At 40.6% G+C, this 19,316-nt stretch overlaps 1 protein-coding gene across 1 annotated transcript in view; it reads right to left on the bottom strand.

Annotated features, from left to right (window-relative positions):
• Positions 1-19,316, bottom strand: part of pknox2 (pbx/knotted 1 homeobox 2) — a 91,544-nt gene that overhangs the window by 17,183 nt on the left and 55,045 nt on the right. The window contains exons 2-3 of the mRNA XM_063896221.1: positions 16,523-16,629; positions 14,440-14,576 (exon numbers count right to left, since the gene is read on the bottom strand). Coding sequence (XP_063752291.1) covers positions 14,440-14,576; positions 16,523-16,609 — 224 coding nt within the window. The 5' untranslated portion in view covers positions 16,610-16,629. The remainder of the gene's footprint in view (positions 1-14,439; positions 14,577-16,522; positions 16,630-19,316) is intronic.

Below are 19,316 nucleotides of genomic sequence, written 5' to 3'. Positions count from 1 at the left end.
TGTGTGGAAGCAAAAGAGAAACACTTTGACTCTCATCGATGTTCAGGGCTAAATCCAAAAATATAACAACTGCCATTACTTGTTTACATGTAGTTGTATTTCCATTGTGTTGTTACCTAAAGGTAAAAGACAAAGATGCACAGCAATGCATGTTGGACTTTTCCATGAAAGCAGCTTAATCAATTTAGAAGCAGTTATGTTTCCATTAGCGCATAAGTTATAAGCTAAAAAAGCATAAGAAGTGTTGCATTAAAATATTAAACACACACACACACACACACACACACACACACACACACACACACACACACACACACACACACACACACACACACACACACACACACACACACACACAGTAACCTACACCCCATGTATTGCTGTGTTGATCGTGCTGGTTTAGTACATCACCACAATGTAGTGCTGTTCTGCTCATGTTCCACATTACAATGTACATCTTTCATTATTCATCCAAAGAGCTTAAACTAAAGTGAGGTCTGAATAATTTAAATAAAACATTGTCTCCCACTAACAATGACTTACACTCATTGCTAAACATAGCTCATACAGGAGCATCAGATTGCTTTGTGAGGGGAATCAAGACGTCAATGTTGCCGAGTTCATACTCAGGGACCAGAGGAGACAGCATGCTGCTGCATCTCTGTGTCAGTTCTATTTAATCCTTGACATTTGAGATATTATAAAAAATGTCCCTGTCAGAGGCAGTCTTAATGAACTCTGTCCATCAGTGATGATCAGTTCCTCAGAGAGACATCAAACTGAGGGATCCTTGTCTGATCATTCAGTCTCTAACTGCATCTCAATCTAAATCAATACATCCCCAGACATCGCTGGATGTAACATCATTCAAAACCTTTTTTAAAAAACGAACACAGTTTATCAGTATGCCTGCTCCATCACCAGTTTGACCAATAACAACAACTTGGCCTGGTTTCACATTGTGGATTGGGTTTTTAAGAAATCATGTTTAATATACGTACTTGCGTAATTAGTTGAGTACTTAAAATAAGTAATGACATTTTACAAAATCCAACCGATTTGACTGTGACTTCTTGTTTCAGAGGGGACACAAACAGCTCCTGTCTCCTGTGTTAGTGTGACACCTCCCTCCACCCTGACTTCCTCTGTACTTCCACTCTGTCACTCTTCACAGCGCGTCACCTGAGCGGCAGCACTAGAAGTCCTACCTTACTAATGTGAGTGACCAAATAAGGTTAATTCTGAACAGTGTGTGAGAACAGCCTGTTTAACACACATGATGTCCTTTAAAAATGATATTTCTGCAATACTTTGTCCATGTTATAACCAAGCATATGCAGGTAAGAGTGAAGCCTTCTTATGTGCATCTGTCAATCTTAAAATGAAGTTTAATCCGAAAACAAGAGTACGTTAAAGGGTCTTGAATATATTCTGCTGTGATGTTGTGTTCAATGTCTGCTTCTTGTCTCAGTGTTCACCTTGTTGATGTTGTAAATGGATCTGCTGTGATGCAAGAACTTCTTCAGACCTCAGCTGACAATAAAGTATCATCATGTTGTGTTGTAGAGAACTCTCAATAGAGCGACTGAATAGAAAAACTCAAATCATAAACCCCCCTCCCCTCAGTGTACCGTTAATAGCATGGCAGCTCCGTGACATTCCCTAAAGGACATGCTGAACATACGGACGCGGTTCAGCCAGAGATCAGAAACAGATCTTAAAGTGGATAGGATATGGTCCAGTAACAGCGCAGCTTCAGTGTCACCTACAATGTCTGCCTTTTATAGGGAATGTCACTCACACACGATCCCCAGATATACGGGGCAGCGGAACATACCGAGCTGCTGTATGTACATGCCAGATTATTTAGCATTTCCACTTGGAATAAAGCAAATAAGACAGACTGATTGGGAATAGATGCATTGTTTTAACCTAAAGACCAAAATGTAACACTCCATGTTTTTATTTCATCCCCACTCTCTTTATGCCTCTCCCGTCCTCTCACACACTGCCCCTCTGTGCTACCTTTGACTTAAACAAAAACCCAAAAGAAAATATGTTGCAGCCAAATGAATTATGATAAGGACTCTTGGCAGTGTATTATAGAACCCCTGTAAGCAGCTTACTAGTGGCACATTTCATTATTTCCACAGCCAGTGGCTTCAGCTGAACAGGAGTATACAGAGAGGCTGCTGCAAGCAAGGAAGCCAAGTTTAAAAGTGAGGCTTTTAACATTTACAACAGCAAGCAGCAATGATGTACGAGGTTATTATTCCTCAAGATTTCAAGATTTCAGGATTTCAAATACAAGTCCTTGTCAAAATTCCCAGTGTGGGTTGTATTTGGTTTACCAGTACTCATGGTTATTAATTAAATGTTACTATTTGTATTATAACTCTATATATTGTCACAGAGATAAATAAACACAATGCTCCGCACAGTGCTCCATGACTTGATTTTTTAAAATCTCTGTAAGAATGGAGTGAGTGAGTTTGCAGCAACCACAATGGGCATGTGAAAAACGATGAGTGTGTGGAAAAACTATAATTGAACTGTATCACATGAACCATGAGTTATGGTGTAAGAAACAAAGGGTTTATAATGTAATATGAATACATAAATATATATAGTTTCAGACAATGAATTAAGTTTGCCTTGAATTACTATTTATTTGTAGTATACGTGTATTAATAATACCTGAGGGATTGTCTCATTGTTAATCTCCTGTTTGGCTTGATTATGGCTTTAAGGATGATGGTTTTTGTTTCATTCTTTTTTTAGATCAGTAATATCATGATGAGAGTTCTTTATGTTTGTTGTGTTTATGCCTCTGAACGTAGGTTTGACTGTATGTGTGTGGAGCCCAGCTAGCCGATGCTGATGCTAATAGGAATCCTAACAAAGACATGCAAACATACAGATAAATACAGGTTAAAGAAATGGAACAACATTCATTTATATATACAGTATATAACTGACTGCTCTTATTGGTAGCTGCTTGCATAAAGATAATGTCACATTCTCTCTCTGAGTTTTAAGTCAGACTGTATCATTGTTGTGGACATGTATCAGTGTGTATGTGCAGTATGTGTGTGTTGTGACTGTGTAGTGCAGAGGACTGCAGTAACATGGAGTCAGACTGGGCCCCCCTTCCCGCTCATGCTCTAACCCATGGCTCTCATTTGCAGCCTTTAATAGTCGTCTATATTATACTCTAATCTGCCTGATCCCGATTTAATGCTGCTCCCCCAGCCGGACGTGGCAGGAATATTAAACAGGGGAGGGGGGGTGCACACCGGAGAGCCTCTGCCTGCTTGTGGTGGGTGTGGGGAGTATCCAGGTGGGTGAGGGAGAAGAGGGCATTATAACCAAGAGCATACAGGGTGACTGTATACTCTGCAGATGGAGTCTTAACCAGTTGTTTGCTTTCACATCATCTGAGTCATCTTCATTACCGCTGGTTAACTCCATACAGTCAGACCCTTCAACTATCCAACCAGAGTTCATCTGTGAACAGTCTCAACACAACAACACTTGAGATGTGTGCTGCTTTATAAACACCAGTTCCCAGGGGATTGTGGGTAGAGCTAGAGAGTACAGTACTTATCAGCTAGGTTGGAAGGTAAATATATACCTGCCTGTGAACGGCAGACAGAAAGACACAAATAGGTGAGGTCAAAAACAAAGAAGACAAATAAAGGTGCCAAAGTGAGCGCAGAATGTCTTACATGTTAAGGAAAAATAAATCTCCAGGAAAATAACCCGTCATGTAAACTTTTGTAACACGTGGAATAATTCACAAAAGAAACAATGATGTGTTCGCATAGTAGTAACTTCATTTAATATTAAGTTATGGAAATATACATACAGTATATATGTTTGATGTTGTTTCTTGCTGCCTTGAAAGAACATTTTTCACTGTAACTTACTAAAGATTTACTATAAATACCTGTGTTACTTGTTATGATAAGATATGTTTATTTTAACAAGATCAGAACCAAGTGGATGTTTTTTTATACGTACAAACATTTTTAGTAAGAATAAACAGCTGTGTGCATCACGTTTTAGTGTTCCCTGAGGCCTGTAGGCCTACTTGAAGCAGGATTTGGAGTTAGCGAGGTAACTTCAGGTTAACTCTGGGTTTCCGGTCCTACCACGCTGGTTCACTTTTTACCGGGTTAAATCGCCACGGTAACTTATGCTGAACACCTAAACTGCTCCGGTTCCGGATAAGAAATCAACTTGAGCGAGGTCGCATTTTGCAGCCTTTTGTTTATACAGCGCTTTTAGTAAACACTGCGCATGTTTCCTCGAGTTGGTGAATGTTTTCTAAATTCTGCATGTATTGTCAACTGGTGAAGATGTTTCTTCATGTGTTTTGGAGCAGTTGTGTTTTCATATTTGCATCGTTTCTGAAGCTGCATCACATTTCTCCTAGCAAAGTGATTTGGGCTGTGTAACGCAATTGCATGTTTTGGCCTCCATACTTTAGAGACATTGCAGTTTACATCTGCTAGGACATTTGACTGATCTATACGGTTTAAATAAAGATGTATTACAGGCTTGTAACGCAAGTCCTGATCCACTTTTGACAACACTAACCAGCTAATGTGTTTCTGTAAAATGTTTTAATTGTTGTTACTGTTTTTATATTAATAACGAGAAATATTAGGCATAACGACATGACAAGGAAATTATTGTTTTCTGTGAAGGCATCTTCAACATTACATATTACAGCTTGCTCTGTAAGTTATATCAATAGCTGGATAATAGTACCCTTCTTTGTTCTTTTTCCAATGCACTCTATGAATGAATGTTAAAGCCTTCCAGTAAGACATATGTTTTTTCATACTCAATTGCAAAGAGTTCTGTGTTTTTACCTCAGCATATTCTCAACGGATCCTTCATTTCTTGTTATTTAATGTGACATGGAAACATGTAATCTATATTTCATCATGCTTACATATTGGTATATTATTGCTTTACCATCTCCAATAAATCCAAACTGCTGCATTTCTAGTTACTCTTTTACATGAAGCCTCTTTTATTCTCTCCAAATCCAGTCAAATTATTTTTATAGCTTTTACAGCTAGCGTAATAGCTAGCAGTGTTCTTCCTGTCGCTGCTGTTGTTGAACATAACAATAAAGCATGTCTGGCTTAATGACACTGAGTCTAATTAACATTCGGAAACAGTAAAGAACATTAAAACCACAGAGCATTTGTTCAACAGACTTTGTTAGGCTGAAATTGAATCTGTAAACAACGTGTTAATGTACATGCATAGAATTTTAACAGCAACTTGATGTGAACTCATTTGCATATAATATATTATATTTGCATTTTCTTTCCTGCCTCTGCAATTAAGTTTCTTCCTTTGCTCATTTTTAGAAGTGATAACAAACATAAAAAGTGCCATAACAAAAGATATTGAAAAATAAACATTTGCAACCTTTTAATATGTACAATGTTATCATAGTAAATACTTCTATAGGTATTAAGTGTTGATAGAGATACACCTATTTAGGGATTTACCGTCACAGCTTGTCATTGGTGTTCTGTGGCTAACAGCTAAAGGCTAACGCTATCAAGGCAATCAGGGTTCACATTATGAAACGTTTATCCTTGACGACGTACCATGGTGCGCTGTCTTTCCTCGCCAACTCTGAGTTCTGAAAAAAACTAAACCTTTTGGCGCCTTCTGTGACCTTTACACAGGAGGGCAGGATTAAGGTAGATGGAGTGTGAAAAGGCATCCGTTTTTATGAACGTGAACATACCCTTGTGTGTGTGTGTGTGTGTGTGTGTGTGTGTGTGTGTGTGTGTGTGTGTGTGTGTGTGTGTGTGTGTGTGTGTGTGAGTGCATGGTCACGCTACAGTATATGTGCTTTCCTGCTGTCTCCCACTACGTCCTGCAACCGTCCCTAGCCCCCATGTTGGCAGTGAGAAGCAGCAGGCTCTATCTGCAGTGCGACGGAGTGCAGATTGCCGGCTGGAGGATCATTATAAGGGCCATAAAAGAGCGATTTACAGGATGGCCAGTGAGTGGAGTCAGCACCGTCCCCACCCTCCAGCACTGCACCGTGCTGGGTCACCAACAAAAAGCCCAAAACGGAGAGTCAGGGGCCAGCGGGGGGGGGGGGGGGGGGGGGGGGGGGGGGTTGATGACTTAAACATGAAGGTGAGGAAGGTGGCGGCTTTACTGGCATCTGCTTTATGATCAGTGAGTCAGAGAACAAAGAAGCAAATAACGATGTTGAGTTTGATTAACGTGGTACACCTCAAGAACCATGACTTTGTAGTGAATGTAATATACAGAATTCACCAAATTCTTTAATGAACGTCTCCTGCGTTTCAATACGATCTCCACAACTTAAAGCTATCGGAACATTTAGAGACATGATGTTTAGCGACAAGATCTATTAGCTGATCTGGAGCTGATCAAACCTTTGGTGAGAAGATTTGTCGAGAAGGGTTTACAATGTCAATAAAGAATTTTCTATTTTGTTATTTGGCCTCTTCTTAGGAGAGGAGAGCTGTTAGCAGTTAGCTTAGCAGTTACCTGTATGATTCAATGGTTATAACAATGTCACTTTCTCAAGCCTTAACCCTAACTTATGTTGTCATTTCACCATATAATTCAGATAGTTTATTTATTTGCTGCTTTTTCTGATGTGTGAAAGCTTGAAGTGCTAAATCTAATATGGATTTTCTTCTGGGTTGAAGTGAATTAATACATATTTTTACATCTGTTTATAGATATGTCTTTGAGTTAAATGATTTTTAATTTTTTTTTGTATTCTATAAACTACTGACAACATTTATTTGTGTTGGAATTCAACAGACACTGGAATAGCTGCCGTATAGAGATAAATATTTAAGAAAATGTGGAGTGGTCTCTTCACGTTTGTAGCCATTAATTAATTTTTAATGTATTTATTCAAATCTACTTAATATTCACAGTGAATCATAAAGAAATGGTACAATCCACACAAAAAGTTTGATAAAAAACAAAAAGTAATATTCAGGACCAGGAGCTGAGAAAATGAAAACTGTGAACAGCTCTGAATGGATGTTATGCTGAGATCTTGTCAACTACTGTTTTCAAGGTCTCACAATGTCAAGAGGAATAATTCTTTAGGTTTGAAACTTTTATTGGAGTCATCTGTTGTTTTCCAACAATGCAAGATGTTAAAACTGAAGAGGCAGAGCTGTGCATGACAACACGCTCAAATCAAAGAAGCGAAGAGGTCTACGAAATAAATCACGTTTGCATGCTTTCCAAGTCAATTGCCAGGCCACCGAGGGGGTTACAGAGAGGTGGGGGGTGGTTTGTGTGGGGGTTTGAAGGTATGTGTTTATGTGAGCTGGAGATGGAGGTCTCTCCCTCTCTCTGCTCCCCACTGTTCGCTTGCCTAATCAAACCGGCTGTACTCTGTATATTAGAAGCCGTCTGTGGGGGAGTCCTGCTGCGCTGCTCCCGACAAGGCCCGCTTTCCCCAGGCTATATGTCTGAAGCACACACACACACACACACACACACACACACACACACACACACACACACACACACACACACATACACACAACCACAAAGGATCTCCGGCACTCTGAATAAATCCTGTATCCCTGTCTCTACTTTATCAAACTCCCTTTTTCATTCTGTCGCCTCCGGAAGGGCTTGAGAACCAGGGTCAGACGCAATGAAGAGGGGGGAGAGGGGTGTCTGGTGGACAGTGCAGATAACCCTCAGCGACAGTAGAGCACAAACTAACAGTGGACCTAAACCGGCTTCTGATTGGATGCTGTGGTCTGATCGACCTGGCTGACCTTAACGGAGCTGCAGGTCTGAAGACAAATTGCAGAAAAATACAGACACTTTTTTTTAGTAATACTGTGCAATAATCACTTTTATGTGAAAAACATACACTGCTATAAATGTCCCAACATTTGTATGATGTCTCGAAGCCTAATATTTTAGCCGTAGCTGTGTATTTGTCTTTCTTTCATACTAATGTGTGCTTTTATTCTCTATATTTAATAAGTTAGCTTATTCTCTATTATTGCATGGCTTTTTTTGTACCACGTTTTACTGTAACAGTGCACAATTCCCAGATTAATAAAGGAATTCTGCTTCTGAAGAAGCCCCCTGAACCAGGAAGCTCTGTGTCTATGCATTGTACCTGGTTATGGCACGCACACACACACACACACACACACACACACACACACACACACACACACACACACACACACACACACACACACACACACACACACACACATTCTTTTGTATTCTGTCTTTTCCTGATTTCAAACTGATACTTCTTTGCTGGAATAGGCAGGGGCTTTATCCCATCAAATTGACAAAACAACATAAACTAAGAAACTGTGAAATACAAAATCACAGTTACTTACTAATGGACCAAAGGTATGTGGCCGGCCCAGACAATGACACAGAAATTAAGTAAACTAAATACAAATCAGATAAAGGGGTCTGACACTAGGACTCACATTATTTATGAGGCTGTGCTGAAACCCTGCAAAAACAAGATTCCAAGGATTTTTCCCATCTATTTATTCATTCTTTTATATAATTTATTTTGATTTTATTTATGCTTTTTTGCTTCCTCTCTCCTGCCCCTCCTTGCACACATCTCCGTATTCCTCTGGTCAAATGTATACATACATAAATACACTTTCAAACATGCAAAGAAACACCTGAAATGTATACGTGGTTCTACACTGACGGAAGCAACAACAAATCTGTACACAATTTGCATCATGTCTGGTCACTGTGTTTGTATTTTCTACCCATACAAAGATGAACAATACATGAACCCAACAGTGAATGATTTTTTTTCTAAGAGTTCTGCTGTTTCTGTTTTCTCAAACACAATTACAGATTACTAAATTAACAGAGTTAAAAAGAAAAGTGTCGACTTCCTTTCTCATCCAAAGTCAAGCAGTGAGGAAACCCATAAAAAAACGGGTATGAAAGAAACAGCCAATAAAACCACTTGAGCTTTGACACAGTTTCCTGCGTTCAGCAGCGTGTGAGCAGCAGGCTGACCGGCGGCAGGAGGCTCTGTCGCTTTCAGCCGTCAGACAGACAGAGGCTCTGCGCTGCTGGAGGAGCGGCGCAGAGGTGGAGGATGCATTGATGCAGTGTGGCAGAGAGGATAAACAGACTTTATGGTGCATTACAGAAGCAGACAAACATACAGTCAAGTATAAATGTGGCCGACGGCATCTTTGGACGTGTCAAATTAAACGCACCGCCTCCTGTTGTGTACAACATGAGAGGTCTGCCTCTTATGCCGTTAAGTGCAAATACAAGCATAAACACACCCCAGGCTGGACACACTCCTGTATGTCTTGCAGTTTGGCAGCTGTCAGCATGTCGGCATGCTAACCTTCCCCCACACACGCACGCACGCACGCACACACACACACACACACACACACACACACACACACACACACACACACACACACACACACACACACACACACACAAACCCTTAAACCCAGTCTCAATGCAAAATACCCAGAATGACCAGCATGGGAGAGGCTTTCAGCAGACAGCCTCTCTGGAGGGAGGGAATGATAATATGCTCAACACAGGGCTCTGCACAGCAGCTCTGAGAGGATCCCCCCCCCCCCCCCCCCCCCCGCTAGATCACATTTTATCCTGACTTGATGCAAATAACAAGTGTATAACTGTTTTGAGTTCAAAATGTTTAATGGATAGGTTATATATCCAGGAACAGAGTGTGTACTTTATTCCAAGCAACACAGGTAATAGCCAGGCTCAGGAGTAATGGATAAAATGTAATAGGATTATGTAATCAGGTTACCAAAGATAGGTAACTATATTCCCTAACAGTTACATAAAAACAAGACGTAATCAGGATTCACCAACAGGATTACAATGTTCATGATATGAAAAGATCATATAGTGTTTGTTGTATAGGATCAGATGTTACTCTCCTGTCCTTCTTTGGTTCATTTGTTCTGTTTTTAATTCAGCAGGTGGACCTATATGTTCATAAAATAGTGTGTGTGAGCTTAACTGTGTGCTTCAGTGTTGGTGTATAGGCTGCTGTCTGAATATGCTTCATGAAAGGCAGGCTTTTTTCCATAAATCAAACCCTTTCTGATCCAAAATATCTTGGTTTCTTCTTTTCTAAGGGCATATTGTTCCATTGTCTTACATAATACAGTTGAATAAAAAACATCTTATTCATATTTTGTTGATCTTGTATTTATTTACATTGCATCTGAAATTGAGGGTATGCAAATGTATCGATAAGTAATCTGTTAACATTACTTTTATATTAAAATATTTATAGATGGATAGATGTTTATGTATTTGTAAAGGAATACGTTTTTAAAGTAATCCTCCCAACCCTGGATATTGCTGTCTGTTCAGAATAATACTGTGGACCATGGAAATGTACTGCATTACAATTGTCATACTGACTGAAAAGCACTGGTCTTACTAGTTATTATTACCGGTTATTATCATCTTACTGGCGATTATTGATTCCCTAAATATTCTACATGTAAAGCAAGCCGTCATTAAAGTGTGACTTTAAAACAGTGTCTTCTACCACAGTTTGTTTCTCAGCATCACAAGGAGATTTCTGTTTAAAAAAAGAGAGACTATTATGATGAACCCTTTCAATTAAATGCAAGTTTCCATCTCTGAGCAACTTCAGTCTCCATCAGAACGCTTCACTCACAACCTAAAACACACAAAGATTCACAAGTGTTTCAATAAGATGCAGAAAATCCAGAAAGCTCTTTATATTCAAATGCCACAACTCATTAGGCTAATTACCCTATCACACATTTACTCCACTGCTAATAACAAAGTAGGCAGAGAGACAGAGAGGAAACCACACATCTCCTCATAAAGTTGGCATTCCAGCAATTAGTGAAGAGAAACATAAAAGCCCACACAGACTTCCCGAGCAAAATAATTTAAGAAAAATGGCAGAGCTGCTGATTCTCCGAGCCTTTCTTTTTCAAAGTCTACAGCCCCCATGTGAGCGCTGTGTAAAGGCAGGAACACTGGCACATCAGAGTTCTATTAAAATAAGAGAGCTATTTGTGTTTTTTGCATAATTTGACTCACTGTGGGAGACAGTGACTTGTGAAGTCAAATTTAATTGCGTTTATAACAAGGTAACAAGGTGAGTTTAGTCATTATCTCCTGGCAAAGGCAAAAAAATAAATCTGCACTGCCTCCTCTGGGTACATAACGGCAAGGATTGTATTTAAGAGTGAAAAAATAATCATCATTTAACAGCACATGCTGATGGAGCCTCTGACACTGTTGATCACAACATTTTAATTGGCCATCACACACCCTCCATAGCTCCATTTAACCGGTAAGTAACTCCAGTTCTATTTGTTTTCCTGTTGTGTCACATAAAGACACTGGTAATATCCAGCTTTATCTGCCTGTTAAACTAAAATAATTTGGACCCTGGAACTATTTAATTATAGCTAATGGTAAATTGCTGGATAAGCTCTTTCAGAATTTTGTAAAATAATTAATAATTGTATTTTCTGATAGTGTTTTAGAAGAGATGAGCCCAATAATAATCCAAAGTGAAGGTAAGTTGGTTAAATATTCTTAAATTTTTTCTGTCAATGCATAATCTCATACCTGGACCTCCATCTGTTTGTAAAGGTAATTACATTTTCTTTGCGGACAAATTAACCATATTGCACATCATTTATATTTGCAAATTTACCATGTGAGGAATATGTATCAGAATGTCACTGCTTAATATCAAAGGGTTTAAAAGGATACATCCAATTTTGGTAAATGTGCTGGATTGCGAGTGAGGTAAGAAGTGAAACATTGATCCTTTCTGCAGAGCTGGAGTCAGAGTGAATGAATTGTTCTAATTTAAATATTAGCGCTAACAGAGTTCAAGAAAAGCAGGGTATGCTAAGGTTATTCAGATAAACAATAACTTACAATGGGGTCTGTCTTGGAAATGTAAATCATTGTGTGTCCAATCAACATAAATAGGGCGGCAGTGGCTAAATCTGTAAGGGCTTGGACTGGGGTCCAAAGGGTCGCCGGTTTACATCGCCCAACTGAATGGAGTGAGCTGGTAGCTGGAGAGGTGCCAGCTCTCCTCCTGAGCCATTGCCGAGGGGCCCTTGAGCAAGGCACCAAACCCTGAAACTGCTCGCTGGCGCCGGGTACCTGGCAGCATCACTGCTCTGTCACCTCTCCTGCATGTGTGTAGTTGTTTGTGCATGTATCCTCCCTGTGTGTAAACACTCCAGAGTAGGGAAATGTCCCTCTAAGGGATCAATAAAACATGTCTTCTTCTTCTTAGCTTAATTCAGTCAAACTGCTGGTGTTGGAAAAAACATGTTAAACCTATTTCATTTAAGACTACCACCTATTTGTTCTTTGTTAATTATGAAACCAAATAAAAAGCAATATGGTAAAAATGACAGTGTAAGAAGTGATATTAGCTTCGGTGCTTGAAGGAATAACAGTATAAGTAAATTAAAATAAGCATGTGATGCAAACTACAAGATTTTTGTAAAAACGCTGGAGGGCAGCCATTTGCCTGTTGTTATTTTTCATCTTCAGATAATTTCCTTATACTCAGACGAGGCAGGGCTAACAGTTTGCCTTGCTTTCAGTGTTGATGCTAAGCTAAGCTAACCCTGTCCTGCACTGACTGACACATGAGGTTGATGCCTTTTTCCTACGTGTGTGTTGTCCTCCTGTGTTGAAGCTCAGTTCTTCCATCGCGCACCGCACAAAGTCATCCTCTACTGTGCATGTTTAAAACTGTTTTACATTCATTAACACACCAATGAGAGGTTGCACAGATCCCAGCTCTTACACAGGCACTCCAATCAAGCAGCTAATAAGTCATTAGCATTATGAACATAATATATTCTCTCTGCTGTTCTTGCTTTCCTGTGTTGGGGAAGGGGAAGGATGAGAAGGAAAGATCCAGAGAGCCCATGTGGAAAAGAAAGAGGGGCTGATATGGACTATGCCCCCTCGCTCCACACACACACAGACACACACACTAGCCCCCGGAGCTGCTGCAGACATGGCTGCTCACATCAAAGGCGGCATGGATATCAGAGAAGCTGCTAGGACTTTACGGCAGCTCGCCTCAGGCCTGAGCGCGGGGGGCCTGCACTTCCTTACACTGCGGTGGTAGATACCTGCGGGGGGGGGGGGGGGGGGGGGGGGCCTGAGGAGCCAGGACACACCCAACATAGTGTGTAGTGTCATCACTATGGGACGGGTGCAGCAGGACATCTTGTGTCCCATTCCACTGAACAAATGTAGTAAGCTGTTGATTTGCTTCCTACACCGGCTCGATTAAAAATGTCTGTTTTTTGAATAATTTATTTCATAAATAGATAATACAAGCTCATTATAAGGATGCATCAATATTCTAGTGATATGCTGAGAGAGGAGAGAGGTTTCTTTTACTAGAGTGTTTGGTTTCACCCAGCAGTGATTTTCTTGCTTATTTTCTACACCTTAGAAGGTGGTGCCTTCAGGGCTTCTACATGGGTCATAAAAATAGAATTTGTAACCAATGTCTGTAGGGCGATCTGTAAACATCCTAAAATAAGGTGACAAAAGAGAAAAAACACAAAAGGCTTATCTACACAGTGTGAAAATGATCAGGGAACATTTCCAAGCTTTTAATCTGAGCGCTACACATTGTTCTGAAAGTACTTAAAGAAAGTGCGCTGATACTTCATGGGGATTATTAATCCTTGACCAGCAAGGAGCCAACTACCAGTTTAATTCCAGTAATAACCACTTGGAGTGTGATCTTGAAAATTAGTTTTTTGGGTTGAAATGTGTTTATTTTTACTTAAGCCCTTCTAAGTCTTTATATCTATACCGTACACAATGACTAGAAGTTATTCATCCAAGCATTCATTCATTTGCTCACCCTAACAGAGTGGTAAAAAGAAAAGAGCCTATCCCAGAATCCAATGCACAGGTTGTCACTCAGAGAAATGAGGGTGTTCCTGCTCACCTGTGATGAGTGAAAGCATTTACTGCAGGTTCTCTTCAGTGTATGAACAATTTCCAAAAGCTTTTAAGTCATGGTTAGTTAAATGCAACATATTAAAACAACACTTGTGCTTATGGCCTTCATCAGCAAGAAGCACATCAAGTCAATTTGGTACAGTTTTCCAAAGCCAGCATGGAGCTAAAGAGAAAATGTAACAATATTCTAAAGGAACCAGTGAAGGAAAACTTAAGGGCACAATTACCAAACTAGACTACTACACATTTGTTTTCCAAAAGGTAAAGGGATTACCAATTGCAAGACAGAATTATGTTTAATGGCTGCATTGTTCACCTAAAACAGACAAATTAACACATGAAGCCCTCATGGGAGATGGAACCGACCTGTAGACAGCCCTCTTGTCAGACTCAAGCTGGGCCTGGGGGTCGAGGGTCACGCTGACAGAGGTGTTTCCTGCTGCAGTGGCTGCTGGGATGTGGACCTGTGGGGTCTTGGTGTTCTGCTGAGTGGTGCCCGTCATCTGAGGACACATAAAACCATAACCAAATGATTTAACACTTAAAAACGTTTCACTGATCGCATATTTTTCATATTGGTCTTTAGATTAAGAGTTCTGAGGAGGGTGAAAAAAGTGTTGCTTCAGTTCCAGCACGTAGGAAAACAGCCATACTGGTCAATGTGAAGCTGTATGTAGGCACTTTAGTTGATTGAGCTAAATTCTAACAACAGCATGCTAATATGCATACAGTTACCAAGCCCCACACATTCGGGTCAGTCATGTGAAAACTTTCTCACACACTTTTTTTTTTTTAAAAGTAAAAAGCACCACAGAGAATTAACCATGAATTAATGAATTAACCAGCCTCCTCTCATCAATTAATATATCTATTTATGTATTCCTGTCAATATGAATGATCTAAATAGAAAAGAAAAGCAGCTGCTTGTTAAGTTTGAGTAATATTTTAATCACTTCTCATAAGCTATAAGGTGCATCGTGCATCTAATGCTGACAGACTAACAATGAGGATGTGGCTGTAATGAATCTTTGTCAGTAATGTAGCTTGTAATGAAGTTGGTAAGAATAACATCCCAGAAAGGGTAGATTTAATAATTGAACAACCTCGGGTTATATTTAAATGACTGTTCAATTGGTTGTTAGCAACTTAGCATGTGTTCACTCGGCCACAGCTGAAGCATACGTCTGGTCTGAAGAAGCACAGACCCTCTGGTGATCCAGCCAAAAATCCTCACAGTCTCTGTTCGTGTTATTTGTGCTGCGGGGCGGCCAGGGGAGTGACATGCTTCAAGAACACGATCCGTTGTGTTCTTTATCCTTTTCCACCCTACTTTTGTCTCTCATTTGTTCTCTCTGAGGAAATGAGTCTTACATCCCCCACACATTCCTTTTTTTTTTTTTTTTTTTTGAGTCGGGTGGGGTGGGAGGAAGCTTCAAGTCTTAATCCCAGCACCAAATGGGAAATAAATTAGCTTCTTCACACTTAACTAGCTCTCATTTGCATTTGCGGGTGCACAGACTGCAGCTCGGGAGCTCTCCCATGGCACTAATCCTCTGGGCGAAGCAGACAGAGGTGGTGTGGACGAGCAGGGGGTGAGACGGTCGGATGAACCTGCTCCACCTCTTGTCTGCAGTGCTACACACTGCCTCATCGGACCACAGACACTACCTTCAGCGCACTGACCTGTGGGTGGCATCACATGTTGTGTTGAACACCGGAGGCTGGGGCCCGACCTCTTACTCTCACACTTTGACATACTGTATGTATCAATTATGTCTTAATTATAAAATACAATGCAAACTCATGAAAAATCATTTTTATATTCCTATAGAGACTAACGCTTGGGATCTCTGAGCTGTAGAAGAAGGTTACATACAATGGATGTTCATTTGCTCTGTGAGTTAACTATGGTTTTTCACAGCGTCACACCTCAACAATCCAAATACTAGGAGTAGTCTGTATTGAAACTGTGAGTTCTATTTGTTTTGATGTCACAATAAAAATAATGAGAAATAATAATCAAAAAATGAAAATGAAATCTACTATAAAACATTGGGCGATATTTTTATGGTATAGTAATTATACTGAAATGTCACATTTAATGTAATGCCTGTAGCATTAACAAATATGGGAACAAATTATGTTATAGTCATTATTTATAAGGGTTAAACACTGAATGTAACTCCGCCTGAATGTTTACATTGTCACCAGATATAATTTAAAATTGATGAATCTGATTGGTGCACAATTAAATCGCCTGAAGAGACCACGGACAACACAAATACAAAAGTCGACCTAAACAATCAACACAGAAAATACTATATTTGTGTATGCACTCACAACTTGAACATGAGGAACAGGTTTTTCTGCCTTCTTTACTCTTTTTTGATAAGACAGATGTGTTGAGTTGGTATTCAAGCATTGATGTAAAATCTGATAAACCTCTGACCTGTTGGCTCTCCTGGTACGATGGTGGAGGAACGCTCTGGGTGGCCATCATTGTCACTGCAGGTGCTGGGGACACATGTTGCATCATGGGATAGCTTTACATTTAGACTGTGAAAGAAACAGAATAAAAAGAAATTCAGTGTATAGAAATAAAGGAATGACTGTTATTTCTATCAGCAGCAGCCAGCAGGTGTTTCTATGATTCAATAATAAGAGATTCTCACGCTACATCTCACTCACACTTCTTTCCCCCTCCTCCATTAACTCATTTATTTCTTGTTTCTGTCCCCCCCTCAGTCTCCCTCAGCTTGTATTGCATAGCAGACTGTCAGCCGGATGATGTATTAATACTGAGTGATCCGACAAAGCTACCAAGCAGAAAGAAAACAAAGCCACACAGACTCAATCGTATGAGCCATTTACAGAAATACTTTACATACCAGCAGGTTCATAATGACACCGCAAACAAACCCGACTACTTGTTTACCAATTACAGACAGATATGCTCGTTTACTAATTACAGTACAGCTGGCTTTAAAGCAAGGCTTTCTGGGGGAGTTACCTTGGCCCTCTCTATGTGTTGGCTGCTGGTGTTGTCGTGGCGCTGTCTCGGAGCCAATCAAGAGGGCTAATTAGGGCTCTTGTTGGTGGGCTAATTGCTATTGGCCTGGACCCCACAGGGCTTAGGGCGGTACCCTGTGGAACACCACTGTAACCATCACTCCCACCCCCACTGATGGAGCTAATTGGTTCAGGGGTATGTTACACACACACACACACACACACACACACACACACACACACACACACACACACACACACACACACACACACACACACACACACACACACACACACACACACACACACACAGACCCCCTACCACAGCACTATAGGCAAGCACAGCAGGTGCTCCCTCCTGAAGCTACATATAACCTATGTGTACACACTGCAGGAAAATGTCCTGTAAATTACCAGTTTGACCTGAGGGGGGAAACGATGTTTAGATAAATGTGAAGGTAAACTATATCAAACCTTTTTAACCCTACTGCTTCATCAAATATAAAACCTATAACTGCAAGACTTGACTGGTAATGCAATTACATTATAACGTTTAATATAGTGCTTTTAACGGACTGTCACTTTCTTTAAAAACCAGGATGTTTGCTGAATACCTCGTGCCACTGGGGAAAATGTCATATGTTAAAGGTCTCCTATCATGCTATATTTCAACATCATATTGTAGGGCCATATCTATACAAAACTTGTCTGTGAAGTGTTTTGCTCAAAATACCAAACAGATCCCCCATTGTAGCATGCCTCATCCCCCTCTATTTCAGCCCTGTTCCTGAAGTGCTGATTCTGTGACTGTAGCTTTAAATCAGGGGTAACCAACAGGTCGATCGCGATCGACTGGTCGATCTTCAAAGCCTTCACTGTCGACCCCTAGCAGTTTCACATTTTCCAAAAAAATAAAAAATGTTCATGCTCTGGTTGGTTGGTTGGTTGTTTAACAAGGTTTTTAGACCTAGCTCTGGCTTGTTAATTTGAATCACGCATAGGTCATTTTACAAACTCCAATAGGTGATTTGATATGCTGAGGTCTATGAATGGCTGCATGCAATTGTGGGTGGGGTTAACAAAAAATCATATCCTAACGGACATCTTGATAAAGTAGTAACTTTAAACTGTGCCAAGTTCTGCCAACTTTAACTAACAGTTAATATCGGTATGGCTGAGGGTCCGGCGAAAAAGAAATCAAAACGTATTATTTCCCCCGAAAGGGAGCATGAATATCATTTCCCATCAGCAAAAGAGAAGACTATGCCTCATATGAGGACTAAAAGCACAGCAGTCGCTTTTCATCACGCCTACAGCAAAGAGCAAGGCAGCTACAGAAACGTCCTTCCGAGTTAGCCATATTTTGGCTAAGCACAAAAAACCATTTACGGATGGTGAGTTGATCAAAGAAGCAATGAGCGTTACAGCTGACGTCTTGTTTGCTGATTTTAAAAACAAAGAGGACAAAAAAGCAAGGATAAGAAGTGTGCCACTTGGTGCACCAACTGTAGCCAGACGAGTCGAGTCATTGTCCGAAGATGTATCCCAGCAGGTATTAAAAGACTTATCTTTCTCGGAATACTTTTCAATTCAATTTGACGAGTCTACCGACGCCACAGACACAGCCCAGCTATGTGTGTTTGTCTGAATGGTTTTCAGTGGCTCAGTCTGTAGGGGCTTGGACTGGGAATCGTAGGGTCGCCGGTTCAAGTCCCCGAACAGACTTGGAATATGGAAAGTGGACTGCTACTTGGAGAGGTCCCAGTTCACCTCCTAGGCCCTGCTGTGGTGCCCTTGAGCAAGGCACCGGACATCTCCAATCCCCCCTCCCCATTGCTCCCCGGGCGCTGCACAATAGCTGCCCACTGCTCCTAGTACTAGGATGGGTTAAATGCAGAGGACCAATTTCACTGTGTGTGCTCTGCTGTGTGCATGTATGTGACTAATAAAGAGGGTTTCATCCTCCGATTCTATCTATCTATTCTATCACTGATTTTACTGTCAAGGAGAACTTTCTGGCCCTTATCCCATTGTATGGAAGAACCAGGGGTGAGGACGTGTACAAGGCATTCAAGGACTTTGTGCATGAGTTCAAGATTCCCGTTCATAAAATAGTGTGCTTCACAACCGATGGGGCACTGGCGATGATCGGTGTTCGTTCAGGATTTGTCACGTTGTGCAGAAAAGACCCAGACTTTCCACCATTTGTAAACTATCACTGTGTGATACATCAA

Source organism: Eleginops maclovinus, chromosome 11 (assembly GCF_036324505.1).
Source record: "Eleginops maclovinus isolate JMC-PN-2008 ecotype Puerto Natales chromosome 11, JC_Emac_rtc_rv5, whole genome shotgun sequence".
Classification (NCBI taxonomy): Eukaryota; Metazoa; Chordata; class Actinopteri; order Perciformes; family Eleginopidae; genus Eleginops; species Eleginops maclovinus.
Note: the sequence above shows the minus strand (reverse complement) of the source record. Positions and strands in the feature narration are given on the sequence as shown.